General features: G+C 49.1%; 1 protein-coding gene across 1 annotated transcript; it reads left to right on the top strand.

The window, feature by feature from the left end:
* The first annotated feature begins 10,269 nt into the window (after nt 1-10,269).
* LOC127349335 (uncharacterized) lies at nt 10,270-11,304 on the top strand. The gene is made up of 2 exons (XM_051375068.1): nt 10,270-10,488; nt 10,563-11,304. The coding sequence occupies exons 1-2, from the start codon at nt 10,282-10,284 to the stop codon at nt 11,214-11,216; spliced, it is 861 nt and encodes a 286-aa protein (XP_051231028.1). The 5' UTR covers nt 10,270-10,281; the 3' UTR covers nt 11,217-11,304.
* Nucleotides 11,305-24,924: the final 13,620 nt, after the last annotated feature.

Genomic DNA, 24,924 nt, shown 5'->3' with positions numbered 1-24,924 from the left:
ATGTAACGGCGAACGTGCTGGTCCTCCGCTTCAATGCGCTGAGCTACCTCCTCCGGCGGGGCCGGCTCCCTCTGAAACGACCGTGGCCCATAAGACCTCCACCAAAGAATATCCGGGTCGACAACGGGACCCGGATTCCGCACCAAGGTCCGCGACCCGGAAGCTAAGACCTCCCAGTGCCACCCCGGCGGAGCCCAGTCCCGGACCTCCCCCATCTGCTCCATCTCCTCGGTGAGAGTCAGACCACGGCCCGCCGGCTGTCGCTGTCGCGGCATCGTAGCTACGGAAACAAATCATATATATATGTACCAACGTTAACATAAATTAAAAAATAAATTCACTACTTAGTCGGCGCCGGCACTACCGTTTGGGGGGCGCCGGCACTACATACTTTATTTTGGGCCGGGGGCGCGGTGGCACTACATACTCACTAACTAACACTAACACTAACTATATAACTAATTTTTCACTAACACTAACTCTAACACTAACTTTTTCACTAACACTAACACTAACTTTTTCACTAACACTAACACTAACAAACTAACTAATTTTCTAACACTATTAACACTAACACTAACAAACTAACACTAACACTAACACTAACAAACTAACTAATTTTCTATCTAACACTAACTAATTAATCTAACATATATAAAAACAAAAATCTAAAAATCTAACACTAATTAAACACTAAAAATCTAAAAATCTAACATATATAAAAACAAAAATCTAAAAATCTAACACTAAACAAAAATCTAATTAATCTAACACTAATTTTCTATCTAACACTAAACTAATTAATCTAACATATATAAAAACAAAATCTAAAAATCTAACACTAAACACTAAAAATCTAAAAATCTAACATATATAAAAACAAAAATCTAAAAATCTAACACTAAACAAAAATCTAATTAATCTAACACTAATTTTCTATCTAACACTAAACTAATTAATCTAACATATATAAAAACAAAAATCTAAAAATCTTAAAACTTAAAAAAAAATGGTGGCCGGCCGGCTCACCTTGGCGCCGCGGCGGAGAGGAGGCGCGCGGCGGGCGGCACGGCGGACGGCGGGCGGGCGCGCGGTCGGCGACGGCAGCGGCGGACAGCGGCGGGCGGACGGCGGCGAGCGGACAGCGCGCGGCGGGCGGACGGCGCGCGGACAAATGCCGCGGCGCGCGCGCGGGCGTGGCGGTGGGCGGCGGCGCGGTGTGCGGACGGCGGACGGCGACGGCGCGCCGGCACGGCGGCGGCAAGCGGCGGTGGCGGCGGCGCGGTGGGCGGCAGTGAAGCGGCGGCAGCCTGGCGGCGTCGTTTCCGTCGTCTCCGCGCGATTGATCTCCGCGCGGAGACGAAGTGTCGCTTTATACTTTCCCTTTGGACCCGGTGCGTTTTACAAACCGGGTCCAAAACACTGGACCCGGTTTGTAATACAAACCGGACTAAAGGCCATTTTTGCTGCGTTTTCGCTGCGCGCGCAAAAGGCCTTTAGTCCCGGTTTGTAATACAAACCGGTCCAAAGGCCAAATTTTTAAAAATTTCAATCCCGCCTTATTTCAAATGAAAAAAAGCCAGCGCACCGCCACCGCCGGCCACCACCGTCACCGCCGTGTAGTGGCCACTGCCGCCACTGTCGCCACCGCCTGCCCACCACCGCCACCGCCGTGTACTGGCCACCGTCGGCACCGCCGTGTACTGCCCACCACCGCCACCGCCTGGCCACCACCGTCACCGCCGTGTAGTGGCCACTGTCGCCACCGCCTGCCCACCACCGCCACCGCCGTGTACGGCCACCGTCGGCACCGCCGTGTACTGCCCACCACCGCCACCGCCACCGCCTGGCCACCACCGTCACCTCCATGTACGGGCCACCGCCGTGTACTGCCCACCACCGCCACCGCCACACGTGTCCCTTCCCCGTGCCACGTGTCGCCGCCGCTTCCACGTGCCTCGCCCCGCCGCCACCGCCGTGCGACGTGTAGATCCCGCTTCCACGTGCCACGCCCGCCGCTTCCCCGCGCCACTGTCGCCGCCGCTTCCACGTGCCACGCCCGCCGCTTCCCGCGCCACCGTCGCCGCCGCTTCCACGTGCCACGCCCGCCGCTTCCGCGCCACCTGTCGCCAAACTTGCCGCGTCGCCGTGCTATAAAGCGCCGCGTGCGCGCTGAACCACACGTCGCCGTCGCCTCCGTTCATTCGTCGCCGGGATGCCGCCGCGCCGTCGCGTTCGTCCGGTTTCCGTGGCGTCCGAGCGCGGCCGAACGGTAGGTTCTACGCCGAGATGCGTGCCGGTGGCTTCCGGCTCACCCTCGGCACGTACAACACCCCGGAGCTGGCGGCGCGCGCTTACGACGCGCCGACAACGACCCTCGGTGGGACGACATTTGGACCGAGACAACCTCCGACGACGAGTAGATCGACTAGACTAGGTGTTTATCTATTTTATTGTATTTTCAATAAAGTCGTTGTGGCGTACGCTGATGATGAGAAAAGTTTCCGCCAGATTACATGTGGAATTAAAGTACAGAACTCAACTGAAAATTAATTAAGATACATGGCCAGATAGTACTCGTGCCTAGCCCTATAGTACTCGTGCCTAGCTCAACTGAAAATTAATTAAGATACATGGCCAGATTCGATCGTTCGAGTCATTCAGTCATACTCGTGCCTAGCCCTATAGTACTCGCCACTGTAGTCGTCGTAGTCGCCGTCATCATCGTCGCTGGCATCGGGGTCACGGTAGTCAAACCTCGGCGGGAGAGCACGCGTGGGCTGGGACTGAGGGTAGCGCAGGCGGGGGCCACGGTGGGCCATGACGCCCGGAGAGTTCGGTCGCGCCACCACAGCCGACGGCCGGCCTCGTTGAAGTTCGAAGGAGGCGGGCCGCCCTCCTCGTGCACAGCGAGCGCCCTCTCACGCCGATTGATGAAGAAGCTCTCCCAAGTCGGGCTGTAGTCGGGATGCCATCGGGGATTCCTCCGCTGCTCTGGCGTGAGCTCGAAGTAGTAGTGGTTCGTGATGGCCATCTCGCGCGCCACACCTAGAGGGACAGGAGGGACCGGTACCCTCCGACGCTCAGCAACCAGCCGGTAGGGACGCGGTAGCCCGGCGGGCAGGGGTAGTTCGACGCGCAAGCGCCTCCGCCTCCCGGAGGGTTAGAGATACGATGGAAGCCATGTGACCTGGTGATGAGGTTTGCAGATATGAGTCTAGATGTGATATGTAAATGGAGGCCAAGCCAACATATATATAGTGAAAAAATGGCGGGAGGACGGAGGCGGGAAGCAAGGAAAGCGCGGGAAGAAAAATAGGCGGGAACGCAGTGGCGCCAAAAAAGGTCGGTGGGATAAGGACGTGGGGGTAACCTTTAGTCCCGGCTGGTGGGTACAACCGGGACTAAAGATCCTTTTTTGTGTCATCTAACAAAACTGTCGGTGGGATAAGGACGTGTGGGTAACCTTTAGTCCCGGCTGGTGGGTACAACCGGGACTAAAGATGTCGGCAGGATAAGAACGCATGGGTGGACGCACTGCTCGATGAGATAAAGCATGTAGCGCACGACGCCCTGTCGAAGGAACAAGACAAAGTAGAAGAGGTGCCGTGCCTATAAAAGGAGCATCGATACGCCTTGCCAAGCCCCGAACGACTACATCTCATCTAACGGTGTTGGGGAAAGGGTTGGGAAATCTCCCGTGGCGCATCTCCACTTTTAATATCTTACATACAGTTACATGATTACACAAAAATAAATGGGAAATTGATTGCCATGTTGACATACTCATTTGTGCCATGAACATTCTTCAATTAACTTGATGATGGAGCATCTTCATCATTTAATTAATCTTCTTCGGCCGTAACCATGGAGCATCTTCATCATTTAACTTGATGCTTGGATCAATGTTCACTCAGAAGCGTGGAATTTCATCACACTGATTATAATCTTCTGACATGTCTGTCTTGTCCGCCACTCCCACGATGTTTCTTTTTCCGTAAAGAACTATGTGGCGCTTTGGCTCATCGTTTGATGTATTTGTTTCCTTATGTTTCCTTTTTCTTGGTTTGGTAGACATATCCTTCACATAGAAAACCTGGGCCACATCCTTGGCTAGGACGAATGGTTCGTCTCTATACCCAAGATTGTTGAGATCCACTGTTGTCATTCCATACAACTTGTCTACCTGAACCCCGCCTCCTGTTTTGTTGACCCATTTGCACCTAAACAAAGGGACCTTAAAAGAAGGTCCATACTCAAGTTCCCATATATCCTCTATGTAACCATAATATGTGTCATTTGGGCCTTCATTCATTATTGCATCAAAGCGGACACCACTGTTTTGGTTGGTGCTCTTTTTATCTTGGGCGATCGTGTAAAATGTATTCCCATTTATCTCGTACCCTTGGAAAGTCACTACAGTCGAAGATGGTGTCTGGGCCAGCAAGTACAACTGATCTTCAATATGTTCGTTATTCAGGAGATGTTTTTGCAACCAACCGCCGAAAGTCGACATGTGTTCACGTCTAATCCAATCGTTCGACTGCCCCGGGTTCTGGGAGCGTAGAAAGTTCTTGTGGTCACCGATATACGGAGCCACCAATGTGGAACTTTGTAGGACTGTGTAGTGTGCTTGAGTCAAAGAAATCCCGTCCCTACATATCATTGATTTCCTTCCTAGCGTGCCTTTTCCACTTAGTCTCCCTTCATGCCGCGATTCAGGAACACCAATCGGCTTAAGGTCAGGAATAAAGTCAACACAGAATTCAATGACCTCCTCTGTTCCATAGCCCTTGGAGATGCTTCCTTCGGCCTAGCACGGTTATGAACATATTTCTTCAAGACTCCCATGAACCTCTCGAAGGGGAACATATTGTGTAGAAACACAGGACCGAGAATGGAAATCTCATCGACCAGGTGAACGAGGAGATGTGTCATAATATTGAAGAAGGATGGTGGGAACACCAGCTCAAAACTAACGAGACATTGGACCACATCATTTTGCAACCTCGGTAGAATTTCTGGATTTATTACCTTCTGAGAAATTGCATTGAAGAATGCACATAGCTTCACAATGGGCAGTCGAACAATTTCCTGTAGAAGCACCCTCAATGCAATCGGAAGCAAATGTGTCATTATCACGTGACAGTCATGAGACTTCAAGTTCTGGAATGTTTTCTTCTCCATATTTATTATTCCCTTTATATTGGAGGAGAAGCCAGACGGGACCTTGATACTGCTAAGACATTCAAAAAATATTTCCTTCTCTGCTTTTGTAAGAGCGTAGCTGGATAAATGACGTCCTTTAACTCTCTCATGCAGCTTTTTGGGGTCTTTCCAACGTTGCCGGTCCTCCCGTGCTTCCGGTGTATCTTTTGTCTTCCCGTACACACCCGTAAAGCCTAGCAGGTTCACGCAAAGATTCTTCGTCACGTGCATCACATCGATTGAAGAGCGGACCTCTAAGACTTCCCAATAGGGTAGATCCCAAAATATAGATTTCTTCTTCCACATGGGCGCGTGTCCGGCATCGTCATTCGGAATGCACCGTCCGCCAGACCCTTTCCAAATATTACATCTAGATCCTTGACCATACCAAATATATCAACACCATCACGATGGGGAGGCTTCCTCCGGTGATCAGCCTCACCGTTGTAATGCTTGCCTTTCTTTCTTACGGGATGGGTAAGCCTAAGAAATCGACGATGCCCTGTACACGACCTTCTCGACCTTTTTCCAAATAATCACCTTCGAGCTCATGTAAACAGTGTGTGCATGCATTGTATCCCTTGTTTGACTGTCCTGAAATGTTACCAAGAGCAGGCCAGTCATTGATGGTTACGAAAAGCATCGCTCTTAGGTCAAATTCCTCCCTGCTTGTGCTCGTCCCACACACGTACACCTGCTAGGGACCACACTGTAGAAGTTCTTCGACTAATGGCTTCAGGTACACATCAATGTCGTTCCCGGGTTGCTTCGGGCCTTGTATGAGCACTCGGCATCATAATGAACTTCCGCTTCATGCACAACCAAGGAGGAAGGTTATATATACAAAGAGTCACAAAGCCAGGTGCTATGGCTGCAGCTCTGCTCTCCAAAAGGATTCATGCCATCTCGTACCGAGACCAAACCGTAAGTTCCTTGCATCCCGTGCAAAGTTTGGGAACTCTCTATCGATTTTTCTCCATTGGGAGCCATCAGCAGTGGTGCCTCAACATCACGTCTTTCTTACGGTCTTCTTTGTGCCATCGCAACAACCTAGCATGCTCTTTATTTCTGAACAAGCGTTTCAGCCGTGGTATTATAGGAGCATACCACATAACCTTGGCAGAACCCTCTTCCCGGGGCGCTCGCCCTCAACATCACCAGGGTCATCTCGTCGATCTTATACCGCAATGCAAGTGCACACCGGACATGCATCCAAATTCTCGTACTCATCGCGGTAGAGGATGCGGTCATTAATGCATGCATGTATCTTTTGCACATCTAATCCTAGAGGGCGGACAATCTTCTTCGCTTCGTACGTCTTGGCGGGCAATTCGTTACCCCTTGGAAGCTTCCTCTTAATTATTGTCGCAACTTTCCAAATCCTGAGTCGGTGACACCGTTCTACGCCTTCCATTGCAACAATTCCAAGTGTGCTTCCTAGCTTTTATGGCCATCTTCGCAAGTTGGGTATAACAATTTGTTGTGATCTTCTATCATCTTGTCGAAGGCCAACCTTTCCTTTTCAGTTTCACATTCTCTCCTTGCATCAGCAATGGCCCGGCCAAGATCATCATCAAGGCTCATCTGGTGCCTCTTGATCTTCTACTTCATTGTCTTCATTGCCTTCTGCAAGATCATCGTATTCGGGAAATTGGGATAACCGTCATCATCCTCTTCCTCTTCGTCATTGTCTTCCATCATAACCCCTATTTCTCCGTGCTTGGTCCAACAATAGTAACGGGCATGAAACCGGATCGCAGAAGGTGGCTGTGAATGAGACTCGAGCGAGCGTAATTTACGGTATTCTTGCAGTCCACACATGGACAATACATGAAGCCACCATGTTTGTTTGCCTCCGCCACGGCCATAAAATTATCCAGGCCCGCAGTTGAACTTCGTCAAACCGTCGGTCAATGTACATCCATTGCCGATTCATCCGCATGATATAATTAAGCTGATCAAAACCATTACAGAACATCACGATGTATATATACACATGCATTTTATCAATTGCAGATGGAAAGGATAAAGTTGTTAACCTCGATGAAGAAGAAAAAAGCAAGTTAAGTGTGGCTTGATTTGTGTAAACTCAAGTGGCAAATCCTCTTAAGCATTTCATCAAACACCTCTTGTGCATGTGAAGAAGAGAGGAGAGCAATACACCCTCTTGTGAAGGTAGTGAAAAAATGGCTAAGTGTGGCTCACACTTGGGCAGGGGCAAGGTTATATAGCCAGAGGGGGGCCTTTGGACCCGGTTTTTATGACAAACAGGGACTAAAGGCTTCCCAGGCTGACACGGCCTGGCGCGCCTCGTGGTGGACCTTTGGTCCCGGTTTGTCATACAAACCGGGTCCAAAGGCCGCTACAGGACAGGCAACAGCGGGTGGGGTCGTCCTGGGCAGAAACGAACCGGGTCCAATGGGGGCATTGGACCCGGTTTGGTTCAGCAGTGGGTCATTTGCTTGGGTCCAAAGGCCTCTTCTCCACTAGTGCTGGGAAACGATCTTTTTTTTTTCCTTTTGCGCCTTCTAAATCACATCAGCACATGAATGTTATGAGAATCGCCGGGATTGTCCAGGAGATACGCCAGGGTCACCCTTCCTTCACTGGTCGAGTTCCCGGAGGAGATCCAGTCGAAGGATGGGCATTTCACCCCACAGGGAGGGAGAGAGGAGCTTTCATACTGGCTAGCAGCGGGTCCATCAATTGAACTTTTTTTTCATTTTCTAGCTCCTTGAAAGGTTTCTTCCAATCCCGAAGGAGGAAGTAAACCAGACACGAACCTTTTTCAAATTAATTGAATTAAGCTTGTTAAACACAAGATTATTTTATTCAACCACAAGCCCCAGAGAATAGCATAAGATACTACATTAAAATGCATGAATTTCTTGTTACAAAACCACTTAGAAACAATGGATTCAAAATTAGCAACATGCATGCCAAAAACCTCTTCTATCAGATTCCAAAGAGTTCTAGATACAATACACTCAAACATGAGATGTTGTACAGTCTTAAATTCAGTGCACATCTCACATTTCATAGGTTTTGGAATGCCTCTAGCTCTAAGATTATCTCTAGTCATAATCTTGTTCCGGGAGAATAGCTAGAGGGAAACATGAACCCTAGGTGACATTTTAAGCTTCCAAATAGCAGGCAAGTATAAAGGGGTAATCCCTCTAAAAATTGATGATAGCATACAAAGAGCTGGAAGAATAAACCCTAGAAAAAATGTATTGCCAAATTAATTTATCCTCTTCATTGGAGAAGGAAATGGATCTAGCAACTTCCAAAACTTCTTGCCACTGAATCATCATATCTTCAGTGAAAGTTCTAAAATTTTCTCTAATCTCATGACAGAAAGCTCAAAAATTGTTTTATTTTCTTGGTTAGATAAAAAATATAAATCCCAAAATTGGGTAGCTAGACGAGAAATCCCAAACCAGATGTCCTCCCAAAATTTTATGGATTTTCCATTACCTACATGCCATTTATAACCAAATTTAACTGCCTTTAAAGCCCACATCACCCCTTTCCAAAAACTGGAAGGTTGGAGAGATCATGGCAAGACAATATGTTTGGATTTTTTTTGTACTTAGCATCTAGGACTTTTTTTCCAGAGTGCTCCCGCACTCTGAATGTATCTCTTGACCCATGATCCAATAAGGCATATATTTAAATCTTGGAGATTACGGATTCCCAAACCCCCAAAATGTTTTTTCATGCAAATGGAAGGCAAATTAGCTAGGTGATTACCCTCTTCATCATTCCACATAAAATTGGCCATTTTTATTTTGTACTAGGGATTTTCAACAAACTATTTTTCGTAGAGCAATGGGGATTGATTCCCGTTTCAATTGCAAATGAAACCTGGAGGCATGGCATAGCATAGAACGGGTTTGGAGTTCGCGCAAAGATGATGATGCCAACTTACACTACAACTACATTTTTGTTCATAACAACAGAAGGAATATTTACATCACCCAAGGACGCATCAAACACAGGTGCACCGTTCAAACAGAGGGAATCAACAAATGAATATTTAAGCTAGAGCAGGAAGGCGGATGGTGCAGTGTGTTGGTAGACCAGTTGCCCTTTTTTCTTATTCGTCCATGCTCATACCGTCATACGTGTTCAGAGATCTCCACAACTCACAAAGCGTTTTATAATTCTTACTCATGGGAAGTTGATATATTGGTGTATTAAATAAATTAATTTATTTAGAATGCAAATCCTGCTTCAAATCTTGATATATGCTGTTTTTGGTTATGGTATCATACTCTTTGTCATGATCGGCAGTCAGGTAAGTTAGCTAGTTATAGGGCCCTGCATGTGCGCTAGTGGATGGGATCAATGCGTTGGTGGGCTTGTAAGAGTAGCTCTAGTTATTGTGGCTCAAAGACACGGGATCCTTTATCGAAAAAAGACACGGGATGCCGGCCGCGGGGCACAGATAAACAGATCCTAAGGATGATTTCCGTCCGAGTCCGACTCTTTTTAGGTGTCACTTTAATTGCCCCTCGATCGATATGGTCACGGACTCGATCTGCTATTTTATAGCAAGCCAACACGCCAACCCATATAGTAGGAGATCAAAGAGAAGGCATCGGTAGATCGGTCGATTTTTCCCTTTCAAGGACGACGATCAGCACGACAGCACGGCGGAAAACGAAGGTGAAGGCCGAGGCGAGTATGGCGCAGGAAGTACCGCCGGCAGAGACCATGCTCGGGGCTGCGCCGGCGCCAGCGCCAGCGCAGGCGGAGAGGTGCGGCGAGGAGGCGCTGGCGGCGTTCCGGGCTCGCCGGAAAAAAGAGAGGGAGACGGAGCCCGAGGAGTCCCGCACTGACGTGAACGCCTATGAGGCTCATCTCTACCGCGTCTTCTGGAACAACATGTTCGCCGGCGAGTGTGGCTCCTACGAGGACACAAGTAAACCCTTCGATCGTTTCACGCCTCCTTATTGCCTCCTCAATCCTCATAATTAAGTACTAGTAATTCTCTCCAGAAATTTTAATTCCTTCATATCACTAACTAAGTTGCGCGAAATGTGATCGTCTGCAGCGTCTATCCCTCCCATGTGTTTCACCGGCGGTAGCCGCAGTGACTTCGTCCACGAGCGGGACACTATGCAGATCTTTTCAATCAAAGTCGAGGCGATAAGAGGGGGCTTGCAGTGGCCACTGAACGTGTACGGCATGGTCGCCGCCCGTGACGTGGTGGATCACAATCGTAATATCATCTTCCATCGCGAAAGAGACAACTGCCAAAGAATCACCGAGGAGGTTTGTATAGACACTAATTTCTAGTCTCTCGACATGCTCTTCAGCTAAGCTTATTATGTATTGTGTGTATGCAGGATCCTTACCTTGCACTAACAGGCCCCACTCGCGCTATCTTGTTGTCCGTCGACCCTACATACGTCGAGGTTGATCTGAAGGTGAAAGGTGCACTCAAATTAGAGGATAAACATTTAAGCTCTCTCGCACTCGCGTACAGAAACGATGGCCCATCGAGATCCTACATGATGCATCGTAATAATACCACCAGCAAGCTTAGCAAGCTAGAGTTGGCTGTGGCACACATCATGGACTCCGTGGAGGCCACGATCAGAGTGGAAGTCATCAATGGCGATTGGCCACGTGGTTTTCGAGGTATCTTCACTGCCAACACCGCAAGTATGGATGACATGAAAGCCACCTTGCTCGCTTTTGGAGATGGTAGATTACCAATGGACGGTCGTAGCAAGGTCGTCAAGCTTTCACGTCGTGTTGTCTCCGTCGAACTTCGTCGGCCAGAAATGGAAAAGGGTAAGAAGCCAAAGCTCAAGATTTCAGCGCAAGCACTGCGTATCAACAAGGAAAATGATATGTGGAGACATGGCCTGGTTTTTACACCCGAGCAAGCCGGCAAAAGTCGGGGGACGCTCAAGGTTGGCTCCTGCGAGATGGAGGTGACCGTAGCATGGTCCCTTCTCTCGACCTTCAAGTGTAGCTATGATAGACGAGGATGAGCATGTCTCAAGTCATTTGAAACAACAATTGCGGACACGATCTCGCAACAAGTTACAATTATTCTTATTCAACTATAGTTGTTTTCCATGTAGTATGAGCTTTTTCTTATAATGGGAACTTTGGACATATTGATTAACTTGTTGATGTATATAAGGAATCTATATATGCTTCGATTCACTAAGTTAGATGAGGTTTTGTTTGCAGATCTAACACTTGGACCTGAGATTTTATTTAGTTGTATAGGACAATGATGCCACTCAAAGCATTAAAATTATAAACATGTGTCTAGCTTTAAGTCACTACGGCACAACAGTGCTTTGCCGTGCAGCCGAAACGCACGGCAAAGGCCAAAATCTGCTCGGCAACGCCTTTGCCGTGCGGGCTTGCACGGCAAAGACTGCACGGCAACGAGCCGCCCGGCAAAGAGGACTTTGCCGTGCGCCGCGGGCAAGTGGCACGGCAAAGGCCTTTGCCGTGCAACCATGCTTTGCCGTGCGCTATCCCTACTTTGCCGTGCAGATTTCTTTGCCGTGCGTCTGAAATGGTTGCCGTGCGGCGTTCTTTGCCGTGCGCTCCGCCTCCAACCCGCACGGCACAGGGTCGGCTTTGCCGTGTGCTTCGCCAACACCCCGCACGGCAAAGAAACAGACCAGCACACAGGGCGCAGCGCAGTGCACAGCTTGTATTACTTGTTGGGGGGAGGGGTCGATGAAGATGTAGATTACTTGTTTTATCGGTATACAGATTGTATTAAGTAACACTAACAAACAGTCTACAAAAAGTAAAAACTAATTTTACTACAAATATAAGTACTAATATAAATATGAATACTACAAAAGAAGGAAAATAAATGAAACTGCCCTCTGTGCCGTGCAAAAACGCACGGCAAAGGGTTGCCACGCACGGCAAAGGCATCGTTGCCGTGCCCGCGGCTTTGCCGTGCGCCTTCGTGGCCTCTTTGCCGTGGGGGGTTACTTTGCCGTGCGCCGTCTGGCTGCTTTACCGTGCGGGTATGCTTTGCCGAGTGCCGAGCTGTATCTTTGCCGTGCGCCTTTTGTTTGCCGTGCGTCGTTCCCCTGCTGCACGGCAAAGCTGTCATTGCCGTGCGCGCGGCGCACGGCAAAGAGCTGCCACACGGCAAAGGGTCGAAGAGGCACACGGCAAAGAGGCGCGCACGGCAGTGAGACTTTTTCCTGTAGTGAGTTAAATAAATAAAATTAGTAAAGTTTGTATATTTAGGTAAAAATCATTAACTCATGCGCCTAAATATTGCACAAGTCTATGTAAATAAATTAATAAAAATTCAATCAGAGTTTAGTTTACCAAATTGTTGTGTATATATGAAGTTAGGTAAATAAAATTAGTATGTATAGCAACGATTGTTAACATAAAAATAGTCAAGGGGAGTAAAATCATGGCTTATATATTTTAAAATATTTTTGTACAAGGTTCATACCTCGCACCACATATAATATTTTCTTCATATCAGGATCAACGGCTAGATTTTGATATGGAGACAACAAATATTTTCCTAAAAAATTACAATAATATAATATATTTTGGTCTTGAGTTATTTAACGCATGCAAAAATCCTTATTATTTCTAAATAATAAGAGAAATATGTTACATCAATGATGTGTTGATTGAAAAGCATAAATTGGTGGTCAAAAAATTGATCCTTTTTTACTTCAGTTGTATCTAAATATTACGAAAAGGCAAGCATAGTTGTAAAAAAATTATCAAGAAAATCAGTGACATGCACAAGCTAAACAGAATGCTAATTTTGTGCTAACTAAGTACTTGTCGTTCTGAGTTTTTGACTTCCAAAATAGCTTTAGACAATCTTGAGTCCTCCAAGTCACACTCTAGGAGTTCTAGAAAAGGAACGAGTCCTGTCTGATTTCTATTCTGGCCTTATGGGGAGACGGGTTGACACTGCCTTTGACTTCAACATCGAAGACCTGTACTCGCCCTTGCCTTCGCTGCTGGACCTGGACCGCCCCTTCAGCGTCGACGAAGCTAGCTAGGTCAGCGCTGCTGAAAATGCGCTCGGATGCCTCGCCCGGCCCTGACGGCTTCAGCCCTGGTTTCTTCAAGCACTTCTGGCCGGTGGTTCGAGATGATCTAATGAGCCTTTTTGAAGCCTTCCAATCTGGTGATGTACAGCTACATCCCCTGAACCAAGCTCACATGGTGTTGCTGCCAAAACGAGACGATGTGATCACAGCTGATGGGTTTAGGCCAATCTCGTTGCAAGCCACAGTCCTCAAAATCCTGTATAAAATGCTCACCAACAGAATCCAGTCAATCATCCCCACCCTGGTGACCCTCGATGAGTCTGGCTTCATCCGCGGTCGCGAGATCACAGCCAACTTCGCCTATGCAGCTGAACTGGTGCAGTGCTGCCACAAGCGGCGCGTTCCAAAATGGAATATTGCATGTAGACCTAAAGATCAAGGGGGTTTAGGTATTGAGGTTCTCGAAATCAAAAATAGATGTTTATTGAGTAAATGGCTCTTTAAACTTCTAAATGAAGACGGGGTGTGGTAGGAATTGCTACATAACAAATATCTAAGACAAAAGACGTTGTCAGAGGCTCAAGCTAGGCCTACTGATTCCCCTTTCTGGAAAGGTTTAATGGAGGTCAAACATGAGTTTTTTCTAGGGATTTTTTCAAAGTGGGTAATGGTTGTAGTATCCGCTTCTGGGAAGATACCTGGTTAGGCAATACTCTTTTGGCTCAACAATATCCGTCCTTGTATAATATTGTACACCATAAGAATGTCACAGTTGCACAGGTGTTAGCCCAATCACCGCTGAATATTACTTTTCGTAGAATTTTGAATGATAATAAATGGACGGCATGGTTACAATTATGTTGGAAACTCATGATGGTTCATTTGAATGGAGAGGATGATTGTTTTATTTGAAATTTGACTCCTAATGGTTTGTTTACGGTTAAATCTACGTATGAAGATCTTATGTGTGACCATACCCCCTTTCTGAGAAAGTATCTATGGAAAGTTAAAATTCCGCTAAAGATTAAGATCTTTATGTGGTTCTTAAGTAATAAGGTACTGTTAACTAAAGATAATCTAGCTAAACGTCATTGGAATGGGTGTACAAAATGTGTTTTCTGCGGGGAACATGAGACCATTCAACACCTCTTTATTGAATGCCCTCTAGCTAAGCTTTTATGGCGTACCGTTAATTTCACCTATGATCTTCCAACTCCGACCAATATTACTAATATGTTTGGTAATTGGTTAAATGGAATAGATAGACAATCTAAGGATTTTATCCGGATTGGGGTTTCTGCTTTATGTTGGTCTATTTGGAGGGTCAGGAATGATATAATCTTTAATAAAAAACATCTTTTCATTTCTTGCAGGTTATACATATGGTCTCTCATTGGGTCCAGCTATGGGCCCTACTCTCGCTGGAGGGGCAGCGGGATGCTATGGCTACTGGATGCGCACGGCTCCTGATGGTCGCTCAGGATATCTTGTGCCAGGCTGGTTGGCGACATACTAGAATATTATGTTGATGGTTTCTGATAGTATGTGTCCTTTTCGATGGTTGATTTTTGTATCAATCCTCGGTGGTGTGTGAGTTGTAAACATTAACATTTTGAAACTTTTTTTATAATAAATGTCCGTGTGTATCGTCATGATGCAGAAGCCGGGGTATACCCCCATTTCGAAAAAAAGGGGCGCGTTCCAACGATCGTGCTTAAGTTGGATTTTAGGAGGGCGTTTGACTCTGTGGATTAGGGTGCCCATGATCGCATCCTTCACGCTCGCGGCTTTAGTGACAATTGGTGTGCATGGATTAGGGCGATCTTGGAGTCTGGGCGCACGTCGGTCCTCCTCAACGGCGTGCCGGGACGCTGTTTTGACTGCAAACAAGGCCAACGACAGCATCGTCGTGGAATTCCTCCAGCAACTTGTCCTACTCCCGACCATCTGGTACACCCTCTGGTAGACGATCTTGCGTGCCCCGTGATCCAATACGCAGACGACACGCTGCTCCTCCTTCGCGCTGACCCCAAGCAGCTCATCCATGCCACGGAGCTCCTGGGCTCTTTCTCTCGAGCTACTGGCTTACATATCTACTTTCAGAAGTTCTCGTTCATGCCAATCCACGTCCCAGCCACCAAAGTAGATGGACTAGCTGCTCTGTTTGGCTATTCCGTGTTGGAGTTTCCTCAGACTTATCTCAGCCTACCACTGACTGCAGCCAAACTCCGTGTCCAAGACCTACAACACCTCGTTGTCAAGATCCAAAAGCGAGCACCAGGATGGAAAAGTGCTCTCTGAACCAAGGCTGACGCCTGATACTGATAGACGTCGTCCTCTCAGCCCTCCCGTCATTTTCCATGAGTGTCATTCCGCTGCCCAGCATTACCGTCATGCGCATGGACATGCCGCGTTGTGGCATGGTCTGGAAAGGGAAATCCTCATGCACCAGTGGTCGCCTGGACGGACGTTTGTCAATCGCGTACCCAGGGGGGGGGGGGGGGGGCTCGGCGTCCGTGACCTGCTGTGCCAGAACGTCGCCCCTACCCCTCAAGTTTGTGCACATACTCCTGCGCGGTGACGACACTCCATGGGCGCGATGGGTTTGGCGCTGGTACGGTGACCGTGGGATCGCAGACCCACCCTCACCTTCCGACACCCCGACCTAGCGCTCCTTCAAGCGTATCTTCGCTACCTACCGTGGGCTCACATGTCAAGGTCGGCAATGGCGCCTCTACCTCCTTCTAGTATGAAAATTGGCATGCATAGGGGCCTCTATCCGCGCGCGCTCCTGCTCTTCTTACACACTGCATCGACCCGTCCCTAACCGTCGCCGATTCCTTGTGTGAGTCGCGGCTTTTACTCCCGCTCCGGCCTTGCCTCACGGAGATCGCGTGCGCCGAGTTCGCCACCCTCGCGTTCTCTCTTCTCCACGCCTCACTCACCCCCGAATGCGATGCCCAGGTCCTCCCTAGTGGTGAGGCTTTCTCGACCGCCATTTTGTACCGTGTCCCTCCCGCTTTATTTTTTTGAGGAATTACAGCAGGAGAGCCTCCTACGGCTTTTTAATACGGAGTATTAAATAAAAAGGATATTTACAGCATTTTTACAAGTGTCATGTTTGGGCCATGAATACCCTTGAGGAAAATCGGACTCTCAAAACTTCAATGAAATGATCAACTACTACTACGTTCTCAGGCTTTACTCTAACCCTCAAAATGTCGAGATCAGCAGCAAATTTCCACTTCCATATGTGGACCTCGGGAGTGATATCATCAAAGTGTTTTATGTTACGTTGTTTCCAAATATTCCAGGCCGCCAAAATTGCTATCTCCATAAACAAGGGGCGGTTCCAGGAATTAGTAGCAGATCCTATTCTCAAACTGAGGTCAAGGCTAATATCCCACTGATTACCGAGCACATCCCAACATCTCTGACTCAGCTGACAAGTAAAGAACAAATGGTCCCTAGTCTCTCTCACTCCACGGCAAACCACACATGTATTATCAGGTATGGGACAATTCCTACGCTCAAGCATATCTCTCGTATTTAGCTTATCCATGAACATTAACCAAGCAAAGACCGTGTGTTTCATCGTGCATTTTGTCTTCCAAATCAAAGGCAAACATAGCAAAGGGTGACATCACGGAAGAAAAACTTATAGAATTTCTGAACTTTATAATCATCACTACCCCAGGTGTCCCTCCCGCTTGCATCCCACAACTGGCAGAACTTTGCTCCGGTGAAGGTGCGCGTGTTTTTTTAGATCGCAAGACACGGGAACACTCGGGCACGAGCAATGCTCCACCATCATATGGGCACCTCCCCTCCCCACGCTGCCCTTTCTGCATTGAGGATGAAGACTTCCTGCACCCTTCTTCAGATGTCCTCGGCTCGCACCCATGTTCGTGGCCTTGGGTGTGTCGGCGTCCACCTCGGTTTGCAACCTACAGGATGTGTTTCGCCACTACTTTCGTGGTCCAAGCGCCCCTCGTTAGACACACGCTAGTGATGCTGCTGCTATGGATCACCTGGAAGAGCAGGAACACGATGGTGTTCGACGCGATCAGGTTATCTCCCCGCCAGACCATCTCGCTCGTCCTCAGCCACGGAGAGCTCTGGCTGCATCGCCTTCCACGACGCTCATCGTGTCTCCCCTGGAAACGTGGCTCGTTGTTCTACGTGCGTTGTTGAAAAGGCTATGTTGTTGTTATTTTTGATCCTCACGCTTGTATAACCTTGATCCCTCCCCCCCCGACCAACATGTACTTCTCCTCGTGCTGCCAATTTTAATAGAAAATACTTCAGGTGGGTTGGCCCCACTGTTGGATCATCAAAAATAGGAATCAGTGTCCTGCATTTATGTTACATTCTTGGACTTGACTACGCGGCGGCGCCGCACATCTCCCCTGCCCGTGCGACGGATTCCGGGGCCACTCACGTTAGGCTGTTTTCGTTCGGCTGTTTTCATACAAGGATTGCTCGGCCCACCCACGTGACGGATTCCCCTGCCCCGTGCGATGGATTGCTGGGCCCACCCACGTGACGGATCGAGCGCACGCGCGTAGCGCAGGAAAATGCTTCTCCCTCCCGACAGCTCTCCTACCAGCCCCACCCATTAATTACTAAAAAAATAAGCCAGGTGGTCCCTACCGCGCCGATCTTCTTCTTCCTCAAGACAAACCTGCCTGTCGTAAAAACCAGAAATCTAGATCCTAGAGGAGAGAAGGACGAACAGGGATCTGAAGAAGGGGGAAGCCATGGCAGACAAACTGAAGACCTCCTACGTCTACAAGTACTAAAATTCGAAGATCCCAATACAGGTATGAGCACCTTTCACAGGGAAAAGTAGTCATGTTTCACCTCCCTTGTCTCACACCTCAAAAATCGGCTAGAAAAACTCATCTTGTAGAGAAGAACACAGTAGGTTGATCCATAAAATAAACTTGTTACTGAAAAAATATCATCAACTTCATAGATACTTCTGGGATTCTGTTATCACCAGAATTTGACTGAGTCAGAGGTGGGCCGCGATCAGGATGGATTTGAAGATTATATACAGAAGAAATATGTGAATCGGCCTTTATATGCAAGGTTTGGGCTAGTTGGCCCGTGTATCTGTAATATATTAGTTTACGTATTGGTTAGTTAGAGTTTTACCCGTGCACGATTAGGTGCACGCCTGAATTAGAAAGTCCCTTGGACTATAAATATGTATCTAGGGTTTATGGAATAAACAACAACACACGTTCAACCAAACAAACCAATCTCGGCGCATCGCCAACTCCTTCGTCTCGAGGGTTTCTATCCGGTAAGCGACATGCTGCCTAGATCGCATCTTGCGATCTAGGCAGCACAAGCTCCACGTTGTTCATGCGTTGCTCGTACTGAAGCCTTGTTGATGGCGAGCAACGTAGTTATCATAGATGTGTTAGGGTTAGCATTGTTCTTCGTATCATATGCTATCGTAGTGCAACCCTTGCATATCTAGCCGCCCTCACACCTATCTCAGGTGTGGGGGCGGCACCCCGCTTGATCTTAATTTAGTAGATCCGATCCGTTACGATTGCTCCTTGTTCTACAAGGATTAGTTTAATATCTGCAATAGTTAGGCCTTACAAAGGGTTGGAGGATCCGGCGGCACGTAGGGTGTCGTTCGCTAGTCCTAGACAGGATGTTCCGGGGATCAACCTCGTGTTGGTTTTTAGGCCCTATCTAGGATCGGCTTACGATCACCGTGCGTGGCCGCGAGGCCCAATCGTGAGTAGGATGATCCGATTATGCGGTGAAAACCCCAGATCGTCGTAGATCGTTTTAGCTTTATCTTGATCAAGCAGGACCACCATATATTCGTTCACCCCGAACGAATCATGGGTGGATCGGCTCCTTGAGCCGATTCACAGGATGACCTGAGAGCCGATCGAGGCTCTTATTTAATGTTTACGTGTATGCCATGCAGGAAACTAAGCGAGGCATCTCCATCACCTTCCTGACCAGGTATAGGTCAGGTGGCACGCCCTTGCACTCAGCATCGGACGTGTGACCAGAAGTGCTTTGCGGGCCGTCGCTCGGAGGGAACTCAGCCAGCCGCAGCTCTAGGTTGTTCCCGGCTCTACAGTGTTGACCGTCGCTGCCCGCCGGTGGGTTTTGGCAGTCAACACATTCTGGCACGCCCGGTGGGACAAGCTTCTACATCAACCACATCGCCATCTACATCTGAGATGGCGGACGGCACGCCAGTCACCTACGAGGAGCTGCCCGACGAGCTCAAGAAGAGGTATGACGAGATCAAAGTCACCCTCGAAGCCGACCTCATCGGCTCTTTTCAGAGAACCCGTTCCCATGGCATCAGATGGAAGGGGTTCTCACCGCAAGGTGCACTCGATGGGATAGACCTCTCTGCCCCGTCGGAGGAACGCACCAGGTCCCTGCGGCAGGAGATCAACTACTTGGTGGCTCACTCGCTACACCGTCACTCTGAGAACCTGGTCAACACGTTGGAGCGTGTCGCTCTTCGCGTGATCCAGGAGATCATGAGGCACCGCATACTCGCCGTCAGACCAGCCCTCGGGACGCATCAAGGGGAGTTGCCACTCCAGTCCCGTCCACCGCTGCCATATGCGTTGGCAGCACCAGAAGTGCCGGCTACACCGGCATTCGTCGTCTACAAGATTGGTGGTGACCCTAGTGACTACCAGTTCTTGCCCGAGGCGCCCAAGGAGATCCCTCAAGGGTACGCGTGCACGTATGTGCCAGATTGTGGCAACTGGGCACTCACAAACCAGGCCACAACATCAGGGACTTCTGGGAGAACAGGAGGAACGTCAGCGACAGAGCTTGAGAAGCAGCCGTGGCTAACTAAGTACGCCACCCCGACGAACCTCCAGAGCTCAGCTCCTGCAGTTGGCTCAGAGCTGGAAAAGCAAGCATGGCTGGCTAAGTACGCCACCCCGGCGAATCTTCAGAATTCAACTCCTGCAGCCAAAGACAGGATCAGATCAGTACCATATCGAGAGACCAGTTCGGCATGGTGCCGAAAAGGAGGGCAATCGGCTATTCCAAGCCGTACCCGACGACTACGAGATGATCCCGCTGCCACCTAAATATCGGCTCCCTGATTTCTCCAAATTCAGTGGATCAGATGGCTCCAGCTCCATCGAGCACGTCGGCCGATATTTGGCGCAACTAGGACCGGCTTCAGTGTCGGATCAGCTACGCGTGAGGCTCTTCTCACAGTCCCTCACGGGATCGGTTTTCGGATGGTATACCTCTTTGCCACCAGACTCCATACGGACTTGGAAGCAGTTGGAAGAGCAGTTCCACATGCAGTACCATTCAGAGGCTTCCGAGTCTGGCATTGCCGATCTAGCACAACTACGTCAGAAGCGTGGAGAAACTGTGACAGAGTACATCCAGCGTTTCAGGAATCTTAGGAACCGATGTTATTCGGTTCGTATAACTGAAAAAGAAGCAGTCGAGTTGGCAGTAGCAGGCCTTGCAACACAGCTCAAGGACATGGCCTCCCAAGCAGATTATCCCTCATTGGCGCACATGGTTCAGAAGCTGTCAGCATATGAACAGCGCCACCCGGACCTGTACCAAGATAAGTTCAAGCGTGCAGTAGTCCTGGTCGATGCAGAGGAAGACGAAGTTCCTGCGGGAGACCAAGAGGTAGCAGTGGCTGAATGGACTCGGGGAGGAACCCCCGTGCCCTGCAAATGGGTAAAGCCACCAGGCCCACCCAGGGGATTTGATTTTGACGTGACCAAGACTGAGCAAATCTTCGACCTCCTGCTCAAGGAGAAACAGTTGACGATTCCTGAAGGTCTCAAATTCCCCACGGTGCAAGAGCTGAACGGAAAGCCATACTGTAAATGGCACAACTCGCTCTCCCATGCCACCAACGACTGCAGGGTATGGCGTCAGCACATCCAAGCGGCGATAGAAAAAGGGCGTCTAATTTTCAACCAGTACGCCATGAAGGTCGACACCCAGCCCTTTCCCGCCGTTAATATGGTGGAGTGCACTTACCCTGAAGGTTGCCAGCCAGGATCCTCGTTCAGCATCAACATGGTAGGACCTGGGAACCACTCTGGCAAAGACGGAGACGAGGGCAGCTGCTCTCGTAGCAAGGACACAGAGGAGGCCGCTCCACGCGATCGGCCCCGTCATGATGGCAAGCGCTACGTCACAGAGGGAGAAGTGAAAAACATAAGATATCAGCGACCCCTCTCTGATCACCTCCTCAACAAGTATGTGAGTCAGTACGACCGACGCCAACGATCCAGCGATGATGATGAAAGAGATCGTCTGGCTAGAGAAGCCAGAAGACAACGTCGGCACGATCACGATGAGGAGGAGCATGAGCGCCGTGCCACGAAACAATCAAGGGAGCAAGATGACAACGCCAGGCACTGGGACTGCCCCTTCTTCAGACACTGCTGGGATTCAGGAATGAGCCGATTGCCCACAATCGGCAATTGCCCAGAATGCAACCCGAAGAAGAAGGAGGCAGCCAACGTGTCTGTGTTCAAGCGCTTAGGGCCTCTCCCGCCACAAAGCAAACGTGCTGAGTCCCCTCGGTGGGCAGATCTCGAGGATTCCGAAGACGAGGGACAAGAAGAGGAAGAAGACAGGTACCACCGTCCGAGGTGGTGCCCTGACGGACTCAGCCGTTCACAAAAGCGCAGGGTTCAGCGATTGCGCGGCCTGGAGGAAGCTGAAAGGTTATACCTGCATACGCTAAGGAAGGCACAGCCTGATCTGGCTGCGAAAGTTCAGCGAACCCTGGATGAAGAGGGTCGTCCACGGAAAATGGAGTGGCGTCCCAGGCAAAAGAAATCCGATGATGAAACATCGGCTGGCACGAACATGGTGCTCGTCCTTCCGACAGAGCTTAGTGCTCCACGATTCTACGATGCACTCAAGGTGGACGACAGCAGGCGTATCAAGTCAGAGGTTGGGCTGGTTTTATCCACCAGCCTGACCGAATAGCAAGATTAAATCAATGAGCAAATGGGGCGAGGCTGATCCTTGTGATCGGCCCCAAAAATTTATGAAGGAACATTACGTAACCTTCATCAATGGATATGGAGGCCGATTCCGGCAATCGGCCAAAATTATCTTCACTACGTGTTACGCTGTGTTCAGCGTCGATCCACCGGCAGCGGCCACGTCGGCAGATGAAAGTTAGCACGAATCCTCGCGGAACCGACGTGCAAGTGCAGTACTGGCTAACCATAAAAGCTGATATCTGCGGTCATCCGCGCATTCGGCTCGAGGGCATACGATCGAGATAAAGAACATGTGCGGATAAACATGTGTAAACATGCGTGCAGTGAAACATTGGGGGGGCCGATTAAGGAAAATCGGCCAAATAAAAAAAAAAAATTTAAGCACAGCCGATGCAGCAGACATCGACTTAAGGGTAGAAAGCTGATGCATGACCTTCGACTCCAGAGGTACAACTGTTACAAGCAGAGGGTCAATGGAGCAGGAAATGAGCCACGAAGAGAGATCCTAATGGAAGAGCTCCTCAATGGAGTGGTGTGATGACTCAGATCTTCTCTTCAAGAACCTCTGGATTCTTTTTGCAAGTATTCAAGTTCGCAGTATCAGCTGGGGCAGGTTTGAGGGATCATGACCCTGACCAATACCAAGAGCAGCATGGATGTGCAGATCAGATTAAGGGTGGGTTGCATCAGATCCACCAAAGGAAAGGAGCCGATCTAACCTGCAAGGCGCGAGAAGTGGACTGAAGAAGCTCGGGGGGCAGCTCGCCCTGAAGGTTCTCTGCTTTGGGAAGCCGATTTTGTTGAAATCGGCTGACCCTGCATAGGCGGCACATTTGGCTGATCCATTACCGTTCTCGCCTCGACTGAGACTCGGGGGGCAGCTGGCCTGGTGGATGCTCTGTTTTTGAAAGTCGATTGGTGGCCATCGGCTAGTCCTGCGCCGCGATTTTCGTCAAGGGTGGTGATCCGGCGGAACTCAAATTCATTGTTCGGAAGAACGAAGGATAGTTTGTGAAGGCTTGATGCGCTGACATTGCCTTTTTGAGTTTTGACCAAGATTGCAGTCACCCCGTTGTCAAAGAAAGGAAGGGCGGATTATGAGAGACCGATGCGTTGCCATCAGCTCATTAAGAATCAGTTAAAAGAGATCGGCAAAGTCGAATTGGGGAAACTTCCTCATTCATAAACAGGATTTCTTACAAAGAAAGAGCCGATTGCTCAAAGAAGGAAGAACAAAAGAAGGGTCTATTGACCAATCTACTACTGCTAGGCCTACACTAGTAGATCCTAATCTACGGGCCATCACTTCCCTCGTCGTCATCCTCGGAACTCCCATCGGCACTGCTGCCGATGGGTTCCTCGTCGCTACTTCCATAGCCCTCTACGGGAGCTTCATTCCCGTCTTCATCGTCGCTGCTGTCGTCGTCCCATCACATGCGGAGGCGTTTCGCCGGCGGGTAGCCCTCGAGGGAGTCGTCGTCGTCGTCGTCTTCCTCTTCCTCTTCTTCAGGGGTGGGGCAGCCGTCCCAGGGGAACCGGTCGTCCTCGCTTTCCGACTCCAGTTCCCCGACGGCAAGGAACTGAAGATCTTCATCCCCGCTGGTCAGGGACTGGTCGTCTTCGGACCAGATGGAGGAGGCGTGGTCTTCCAGGTCCCATTCTTCTGGGGCGTGGATGTTCGGCGGCGTCTCGCGGGAGGAGGAGGACCCGTAGGAAAGCTCGGAGGAGGAGTCATGGAAGACCGACGAGGAAGAGGAGGAAGAGGAAGACATGGCTATGGGAGGTTGGGGGTTTTTCGGTGCCGATGGCCGGAACAGAGCAGGATGATGAAGTGGCAAACTGCTCGGAGCGGTTAAATAAAGGGGCTATGGTGAAAAAATTCAATACCACAGCAGTTTTCGAGGAGGCAGTGCCCAAAGACAACGGTCAAATCACGCGGAACAGTTGAGAAGACAGGGCATCGTGATGAAGAATGCTGCAACGGTTCTGCTCTGCCACGACATGACCCGACGAAAGAAAGCGTAATGATTTTGGAAATGTTATTTCCAAAACCAGGGGGGCATGTGTTATCACCAGAATTTGACTGAGTCAGAGGTGGGCCGCGATCAGGATGGATTTGAAGATTATATACAGAAGAAATATGTGAATCGGCCTTTATATGCAAGGTTTGGGCTAGTTGGCCCGTGTATCTGTAATATATTAGTTTACGTATTGGTTAGTTAGAGTTTTACCCGTGCACGATTAGGTGCACGCCTGAATTAGAAAGTCCCTTGGACTATAAATATGTATCTAGGGTTTATGGAATAAACAACAACACACGTTCAACCAAACAAACCAATCTCGGCGCATCGCCAACTCCTTCGTCTCGAGGATTTCTATCCGGTAAGCGACATGCTGCCTAGATCGCATCTTGCGATCTAGGCAGCACAAGCTCCACGTTGTTCATGCGTTGCTCGTACTGAAGCCTTGTTGATGGTGAGCAACGTAGTTATCATAGATGTGTTAGGGTTAGCATTGTTCTTCGTATCATATGCTATCGTAGTGCAACCCTTGCATATCTAGCCGCCCTCACACCTATCTCAGGTGTGGGGGCGGCACCCCGCTTGATCTTAATTTAGTAGATCCGATCCGTTACGATTGCTCCTTGTTCTACAAGGATTAGTTTAATATCTGCA

This window comes from Lolium perenne, chromosome 4 (assembly GCF_019359855.2).
Source record: "Lolium perenne isolate Kyuss_39 chromosome 4, Kyuss_2.0, whole genome shotgun sequence".
Classification (NCBI taxonomy): domain Eukaryota; kingdom Viridiplantae; phylum Streptophyta; class Magnoliopsida; order Poales; family Poaceae; genus Lolium; species Lolium perenne.
This window is presented reverse-complemented; position numbering and strand designations above follow the sequence as displayed.

Coding starts and splice junctions, on each gene's coding strand:
- LOC127349335 (XM_051375068.1), top strand. CDS start 10,282: ATGTGTTTCACCGGCGGTAGCCGCAGTGACTTCGTCCACGAGCGGGAC. Junction 10,489..10,562: donor GCCAAAGAATCACCGAGGAG/GTTTGTATAGAC, acceptor GTGTGTATGCAG/GATCCTTACCTTGCACTAAC.